General features: G+C 32.6%; 1 protein-coding gene and 1 pseudogene across 1 annotated transcript; both read right to left on the bottom strand.

Annotated features, from left to right (window-relative positions):
- Positions 1-1,155: 1,155 nt before the first annotated feature.
- Positions 1,156-7,538, bottom strand: LOC107057994 (TMV resistance protein N-like). The gene is made up of 3 exons (XM_015303195.1): positions 7,266-7,538; positions 6,816-7,133; positions 1,156-1,658 (listed from the first exon to the last, which is right to left on the bottom strand). The coding sequence occupies exons 1-3, from the start codon at positions 7,518-7,520 to the stop codon at positions 1,452-1,454; spliced, it is 780 nt and encodes a 259-aa protein (XP_015158681.1). The 5' UTR covers positions 7,521-7,538; the 3' UTR covers positions 1,156-1,451.
- LOC102586557 (TMV resistance protein N-like) lies at positions 7,523-8,952 on the bottom strand (annotated as a pseudogene).
- Between the last annotated feature and the right edge of the window lie 425 nt (positions 8,953-9,377).

Raw genomic sequence — 9,377 nt, 5'->3', positions numbered from 1 at the left:
ATTTCTTTCGGGCTGCCATGGATCTTCTTAGACTTGTCGTTAGTAGAGTTTTGGTACATTGACTTTCAGGTTCTACGGGTTGAATTTCCGCATTAGTTTAGTTACTTAATTGTTCAAACCTTTGGAGTTTATGGGGACTCCATTTTTATTGTCATTTAAACCTGCTTCCGTATCTTTAAATGCATAGTTTTTGGTTAAGTTGTTTAGTCTGGGTTGTAGTAATGGTTCTCCCACCGGAGGGTTAGTGTGGGTGCCAATCACTATGGTCTGGGTCGTGACATAATGGTAATTTAAAAGTTGAAGGGCATTTTCGTTATCCAACTTTAGACTAAGCACCTTCCCACTTATAATATAACTAGTTTCTGAACACGTGTGTCCCATGTTAATTAGTACAATTTTTTAAAATGATATAGATGATGCTAAAACATGTAAGTAATAAGTGACTAAATTTAGGAAATGCTAATTGTTTGTAGTTATAAACAGTCAATTGAATTGGTAATAACATTTTTCTTATGTAGTTCTCATATATCTTATACTCATTGTGGCACTTTCTTTATTTTTTTAATATTTCAATAACATATAGTTTATAGGTAAACATAAGTAACGTTGATTATGTTTGTAAATGTTTCATATCTTAATGTTTGTGTCTTATTTTTAAGAAACTATAGTCTCCTCCTTCTTATATCCTTATACATATCAAGATGTTGTTTCTGAATAAAAAATGTATTTCATAATGTAGATATATGGATTAACATATGTCTTCTTTAAGATGGATAATGTATCGTTATCAATTTCACAGGATACACTTGAAAAAATCATATTTATTTGTAATAGATAATTGCATGTACAACTTTCTTTGTTTGATTCAAGATTATGAATCTTTCATGTGTAAATTTTATATGAGAATATTAACTAAATTATTTAAATATAATAGTATTACAAAATATAACATAATCAATCCATATTCACAAACAAGCTAGAACTTAATACAAATGGTTGAAATAATCCAACTGATTTGACAGCATCAGGGATGCAACTGACTAAAGTGGAGCAATTTTCTAAAGACAATTGCACAATCCCTATTTATGATTATGCATATGCTATGTATATATGTGAGACCGTCCAAAGTCCAATTTGAGATTACTCGATCCAAACACGTAAGTTCAGATCATGTTGTTTGGTCAACATTAAGCTTTACTTTGTTTTCTAGTGAAAGCTTCTGCTATCATTTGGTCAAACCCTATAGAATGTAACAATATAATATAGATGACAAAACTCATAATGTTTGTACATCAATTTGTTAGCAGTTACTTATCGGCAACAACGATCCATCTACTTTTATTACTCTTTTTAATCCAATTACAACCATACCTCAATTACATGTTTTTTAGAGTTGGCATATGCATTTTCACTATTCTTTTCACTCTATTTGGACCCATTTCATTCTAGTACTAATTTATGGATCTCAAACAATACAAGTTCTCTATATTTCCTAATGAGATACATCTTAACAAACTAAAAATATTCCTAGTGAATTGGCCTAATAAATGTTTACCTTCTTCATGACTAAGCATAATTCCAATGATATGACTATCATATATATTATGTACCTGATGATGCGATGGAGAAGGAAAGAATTCACAATTACAAGATAAGATCTGAAGCAAAGAAAAAAAAATAAAAAAAATTAGCAAATACAAGAGAAAACTATAAAAAGTATTAGAAGTAAGATATGATAATTAATTTACAACATATATATAGAAAATGAAAATAACTACTCATATTCCAAAACAGAAGAGTTTATGCATTAGTTATACCATTCAATTAGTTAAATGATTAGAAAAATGAAAATAACTATTCATATTCCAAAACTGAAGAGTCTATGCATTAGTTATACCATTCAATTAATTAAATGATTAGAAAACTGAAAATATTTAATTTCCGCTATAACAAGCATATGCAAGCACTATACCAGGGCCATTATAGCGGGTCGGATCGCTATAGCGGGGTAAGTCAGAATTTTATACAGAAAAAGTTCTAAAACCTCCTATTTTTCTGTATTATTATTCTTGGAATCATGTGGGACATGCATCTAGGTATTGGTTCATTTGATGATATTGTGACTGAAGTCTATGTATTGGTGATTATTAATGTTATATGTGTTGGACTATGTTTATTGTATTGTGGTTAGTTGTTTACATTCAAAGCGTGAATTAGTTGTGTGATCATATCAGTATACTGTGATTTGTCTAGTGATACTACACTTGCTCTTTCCTTGTTGAGTAATGGACATATTCAGGCTGCTGATGTGAGACCTCAGCTGAAGTAAGCTTGACCTTATCGAATCAAAGGGTGTGCTACTCTTCTAGGCTACTATGAATTCCTCTTTCTTTTCTTGTCCATCTTTTCGGGAAAAGACATTTAGACTATTACTTATGTTTTCTAAGTTTTTGGGGTTTCGTCCCATTATTGAACATTGATTAAATTAAAATTTTGGTCCCACGACTTTCAGTTTTTAGGAATTTATTTCTGCATAAATGTTTCGATTATTGGGTTGAGTTTAAGGGGACTCAATTCTTTAGTTATTCTAAACTATTTTCTTAGTTTTATATGATGAACTGCTTCTAGTAATGATGTGTTGGATTAGTAGTTGGTTCTCCTACCAAGTGGTTTAGTGTGGGTGCTACTCACGAAGATTTGGATCGTGACAATAATGATGGAGCTGGGTTTTATAAGTACTAATAAATTATTAACTAAATAATATAGATTTCTAAATCAATTCTGACCCAAATAGATGGCCATCTTACATCAAGCAATTTCCCGCTCTCTCCCACATAGGGAGACCACCTATAACAAGCATCTCTGAATACATACTAGCAAGAGAGAAGATAATGTGGATGAAAGAATAGGAGCTATGTTCGTTGGAGAGGATTATATTTCTCTAACTATTAATAAATTGATTTAGATTCTCCATCGATAAAATTGAAGTTATGGTCATTCGCGAGCTTTGTAAGTGCAATAACGGAGGTAGGATTAACATAAGAAGATTGTGTAAGGGAGAAAAAGGAGAAAGAATGGTGACGAAATGTGGGAAGGGAAAATTAGGAGAGAGAGGGGGTTGATTTGGAGTATATACATAAATTATGTAGAGAATTAAGTGGGTATATAGTTAAGGTCTCCATTTTAGGCGAATAAGGTACAAAATTATTAAATAGTGGGATAATATGAAAGTATATGTTAGATTAGTATATATGGTATGTATGTATGTATGTCTAATTATGTAGCTTTTTCTTTTGTAAAATGAAAAATTTTAGCCCAAGTAGTGTAGTTCCAAAATCTACAGAAGCGAAACTAGAATTCGAATTATGAGTTCGAAATTTTATTCCATTTGAATTATTGGGTTCTAAATTAATAATTATGAATATTCAACATATTTCTTGAAAAAAATACAAAATTTTAATTAAAGTTATTGAGTTCGACCAAATTTATAATTTATATTCTACCTCCCCCCTGTCAAACATGTATTTAAGAAAGATGTGACTCTCAACCTGAGACTCACAAGGAGGAATGTAGCCCAAGAGAAAATATTTTCAATTTTTTTAAAAAAGAAGTGTAATATAAAACAAAAAAAACGAAACGACCTCCTAATTTCTAGTTTTCTACCTTTAGGTTAAGGGTTTCTGGCGGCTCCTACAAAGGCAGTAGCTGCGCAGCTATCATGGCTGCTACAGCCACTGGACGGCCTCTTTTCGAGGCTGTCCAGCCCGCACCACCACCCCAAACCACCACATACGCCACCCTTTTCAATTCCAATACTATAAATCCTAAACAATCTTCCCTAATTAATTCATGGAGAACCTATTATCACGTTTTCAATGGAGGAAAGGCAAGACTTTATGATCGAAGAGGGATTACATCAAGTAGTGGTGTTTAAATTATCCCATGGTGCGCCAGATTTGAAGGTATTAAAGTCAATTTTACCGAAACATCTTGGTACCAAGGGCAATTGTTTAATTGACTTACTTGCTCCAAGACAAATTTTGTTGAGGTTTGATCAATATGAAGATTATATACTAACTTTATCTCGCTCAGTTAATTATCTTCTCTACAATGGAGAAGAGCACCAATGTAGGGTTTTTCCATGGTCCATTGGATATAACCCTAAGGAGGAAATAACGTTAGCTGTGGTTTGGATTTCTTTACCGAACTTATCTCTAGATTTGTTTGCAAAGAAGTCTCTGTTGTCTATAGCATCAGCAGTTGGAAAACCAATAGCTATAGATAAAGCTACTCAAATCAAGTCAAGACCTAGCACGACTAGGGTCAAGGTTATACTTGATCTAATGGAAAATCTTCCAAATCGTATAAGGTTGCAGTTTGTGAATGGAAAATTTGTTAAGTTAATCGAGGTTTTTCAGGAGATTGTATATGATAATATACCTTTGTATTGCAATTATTGTAAGCACTAAGGTCATGATGAAGATAGTTGTCGTTTGATCTCGAAAAGAAATCAAAATAACAAACAAATTGATGATACCATTGAAGTTGCTTAAAAGGTACTACTGATAGTGAAAAAGTATCAAGGGCGATGCGAGAGAAAATATTAAAATGAAAAAAGAAAGATTGTAGATGTCGATCAAAGTAAAGCTACTTCTTTAGATCGACAATTGGTTGCTTCCAGTTCTGAGAAAAATCGTGTAGACTCAATGGATGTTGATACAAGTAATATTGGTGTTCAAACAACTACCGAAAACAAAGGTGATTGCAATAACCAACAGGCTGCTACTAATGAGATGCAATCAAAAGAAGTTAGGCTAAATTTGATGTCTAATGCAACTAAAAACGCAGAGGGAACACCAAGAGTTGGGGTTGATGCACCACGAGTTGGTTCAGGGAAAAAATTAATAGATTCAGGACAAAAACTAATGGATACATCTGATGTTGAAGATGCTGAAAATTCTGGGCAGCATGTTTTGCAAGTTGAAAATGAGAATCCAACTAAAAACTGGACACTGGTTGCACACAAAAAATCAACTAGTAGTCGGATCCTTTCCCCGACTAGTCAAAATAATTCTCCATGTAGTGAAAAGGGTCTGATTGGAAATTTTCATGACAGTGAGAAGAGGCAAGATACTAGTAATGCCTCAAGAGACCTATTATGTTCGAATAGCTTTGATGCTTTATTGAAGACTACTAGAAAGCAAGTAAGGTTAACAGAGAATGACAACGATTTGATCCAAGAAAAACAAGTCTCACCACCTGCTTTGAATAGCAAATTAAGTCTAGAAGCTCCCGTATTTGTGCCTAAATATGTGTTTGCAAAGAAGAATGAGTCAAGGGCGTTAGTGTCAAATACAATTGATTCGGGTGAGGATTCTCTTGATGAAGATGCAGTAAATTTGGGTGAGGATTCTCTGGATGAAGATGAGGAAGACAATATGCTGGACATATGCTTTGATAGAGTGTCTAGGGAATGGGATATATCACCTAAGCAACAAAGAAGTGGAAGCAATAAAAGCAAAAAGAAGACACATGGAAGACAACATAGTTGGATGGTAAAATGACTAAGGAGTTTGTTCCAAGGCACCTACCGATGCGATAGGCAAAGCAAAACCATTTGACAGTATCAATAGGTTCAACTAGATCCAATAAATCCATAAAGAAGGTATGAATCATCAAATGTTGTTGGATAGGTTTAATTTGAAGAAGAAGATAAGATAAATATACTTCAAGTTACATGTGATGGGCAATCAATCTTTTTTAATTCATGCTTTTGTAATAGAAAGTTTGAGGCTGGTAACTCAACTTTCTTCTTGATTGACATATTTTTACATTATTTAAGCATCCTCATTTGTAATATCATCATGTAGTGTATTAAAAACTCTGTGATGATTAGAAAATACTTAGTTATCTCTAGCTCTTATTTTCTTCATGCTTGTTAGGTAGCAGAAGTTAGGTACTTCATTAGGATTAGTAAGGTAAGGCCAAGCCCCCCTTTCTTGTACTTGTCCCTATTGATTTTTTTTTTATGTTTAATAAAAGACTGCTAGACACTGTCTAGTGGTAAATTTGCCTAAAATAAAGTGTTAAATTTAGAAGCAATGTGCGAAACTTATATATAATTCAAGAAAATGGTTCTAAATGTAAATTGAAATACCATTTTAGGGCTAACCTTATTCAAAATGGTTTAAAATATCTAATACATAAGTTAACTATTAATTAATTAAAATGTTTTCACAACCTTTTTACTTCCTAACTTAACTGCAAGCTAATGAGTCATAAAGTGATGATATTCATTCGTAAGTTACAAAGTTGACCAGTTAATAACATATTATTAATAAATAAAAAAACATTTGAAGATGAATATGGTCAATTTATTGGTTAACTTTTAAATAAAATCATTTTATTGCAAGCTGAATTTTTTCTTTAACACATTGCTTGCCAGCATGCATTTAGTTTGCACTATTAATAAGAATGATATATTGATTAATAACATGCAAGAACTTTTCACATTTATGATGAATATAAGCAATTTAAAGATTAATCATAGTTATGTAACTTAATAAAATTCCATTAAATATTAATTAACTGTTAGATGTTGCCAAACTTTTTATGTTTCATCATTTAGTATCAATTAACACTAACGATGAATTTATATTGAATTTTACTCATTAAACATCTTTTAGATATATATATATCAAGAATGTGTCTAATTTTAATTCGAGTTTATGGAATTAATATCTTATGTCGCTTAAACACAAACATCATAATTCTAGGAAAAGTCAAAATAGCAAGTATTTCAAATAAAACGGTACCTTTCTTTTTGTCCATAAATCATGCAACAAACTCCGACTGAGATTGAGATGAACAAGCCTTTGAGGTTTAAATTTTTCTGATAATGACTCCCAAGGATAGTGCTTCCAGAAAACCCACCGCAAGTTGTTGGACAAGCACTCAATGGAGCCGTTGGGAATGTGTTTCGAATCAATATCAGAGGGGGGTGAAGCCAAGCGGTGCGGCCTACCATCATCTAGGTATAATATTCTAAGCTTTTTCATATTTTCCATTGCCTCTTTGTTTAAGTATATTTGTTCAAAATAAGTAAACCAGATTACTTCCATTGCCATGGTCCCCTGGTAAAAAGATTATAAGTCAACAAGAATATTATGAAGCAAGAGGAACAAATAATTGGAATTGACTGCCCTATAAGTCTTGGAATATGAAAATAAGAAATTGAATATCATTGCATTGTTTATCCTACTTACCGTATTGTTGACCATCACTTCGTTGAAATCTTTAGCATTCCATAGTCTACTAGGTTCACCTGAATCTTTTTGCAATTTTACCACATATCTACCCATATCTTGCATCAAGTCATGCATTTCTATCGTATCAGTTTCAAAGATGAACACAAGAGATTTGTCAATTAGGACATCCAATCCGTATTCAGCTTCAAAATCACAGCTCTCAAGGATTTGCATGACTCTATTTTTTCTATATCCTCGGAAGAAACATGGCATATCTAGAAATATCTTTTGCTCTTCAGGATCCAGCCATCATAACTTATTTTGAGCTTTTCAACTATTTCTAAATTAGAGGTTTTTTTAATTTTGACTACAGTTCTTTCCCACCGACTTAGGTCTTTGTTATACAATAAAGAACCCCACACCTTGAGGGCTAAAGGAAGGCCTTTAGCATGATTTACCACCTCCAAGGAGAGATTCATAAAAAGCTCATTTGGAGCTTCTTTTTTGAAAGCATATTGATAGAACAATTGCATAGCTTCATGATCAGGTAGCGTAGACAAATCATATATTGCATTATCATTCTTTATTAGATCTCTATTTCTAGTTGTTACAATAACTCTGGTGCCATTACCAAACCAACAAACATCACCTGCTAAATACTCCAAATGATCACTATGATCTATGTCATCAAGCACAATTAGGACCTTCTTAGACAAAGTCTGCTTGGAATCATGACTTTCCCCACATGCTTACTCTTGATGTAATTATCTTCTTCTCCTAATAGTTCAGAAAAAAGGATATTTTGTAAAAAACATAATCCATTCTTTTTTGCATTTTCTTTAACATCATCAACAATACAAGCAGCTTCAAATTGACCAGATAGATTATATATATGAAAGATGGTTGTTGCTATTGTCGTTTTGCCGATTCTGCCCACTCCCCATATCCCAACAATCCGAACATCATCCATTTCTTTCTCAAGTAAGAACTCTACTTTCTCTAAATGAGTTTCTATTCCCACAGCTTGCGAAGAAAATAAAAAATAAGCACTCTTGTATAATTTGGAGATGTGGTCGACGATCTGCTGAATATTCTCAGATTCAATCCTACATAAATATAAAAAGATTAATTGTGGGAAATTTGAGAAAATATTTCACATTGTTAATATTCAGGAGAGTATTAAATAGGAAATATTAATTTAAGTATGATAGGACTATGCCTTCTTACTGATAGAAACATATATAATCTACAATCACTCTGTTTTCCGGAAAAAATATATAAAAACATTTCTTACGCCTATATGATAATCAATGAAATTAGATTGTATATGCAGTTTCATTCTTTTTTTCATTAAAAGTAATTATGTGATTTTAACTCACCCGCCACGGATATCATGTCCTTTTAGATTTGAGGCTGCAGTTAAGGCAGTCCTCCATCCTTGCACCTTCTGCATCCCCTCACAATCATCCTTATACTTCAATTCGTATTGGGTAAATGCTTCGTATTGGGTAAATGCTTCTGCAAAACTCTCCCTTTGGTTTCGAACATGTGATGGATCCACATCATAAAAGATCGGTATGACTATTTGTCCATTTTTGTCCTTGCATTCCATGATCTTCACTAGTTCATCTAAGCACCACCTCGATGTAGCATAATTCTTTGAGAATACAACAAGGGCAACTTTAGAATCTTTGGTAGCTTTCATGAGTTTTTTTGGGATCGAATCGCCATACTCTAGCCTTTTATCATCTTGAAAAGTGAACCCTGTTATTCAAACCTTTAAACAAGTGACTTGTAAATTTTTTACGAGTATCTTCACCTCTAAAACTTACAAACACAACATACTTCCATTGAGGAGAGTAGTGTGAAGAACTCGCAGAAGAAGATGCCATGAATTTAGTTAATTTGTTGAAAATTGAGAAGTAATTAAATAAAAAGTGTGTGGATAGTTAGTGGTTGTGACTTTAAATAAGAGAAGTTTCTACAAATGAATTTGTTTCTGTCAAAGGAAAAGACCACACACGGAGGTTGTAAAGCCTTTATCCAACAATTTGTTTCTCTCTCTCTTTTTTTAAGCAGAAGGAATTTAATCAGATTCATATATCATCATATATATAAAAAAAAATCTAT

This window comes from Solanum tuberosum, unplaced genomic scaffold (genome assembly GCF_000226075.1).
Source record: "Solanum tuberosum cultivar DM 1-3 516 R44 unplaced genomic scaffold, SolTub_3.0 scf00422, whole genome shotgun sequence".
Classification (NCBI taxonomy): Eukaryota; Viridiplantae; Streptophyta; class Magnoliopsida; order Solanales; family Solanaceae; genus Solanum; species Solanum tuberosum.
The sequence above is the reverse complement of the archived record's forward strand: the minus strand, read 5'-3'. Positions and strand labels throughout refer to the sequence as shown.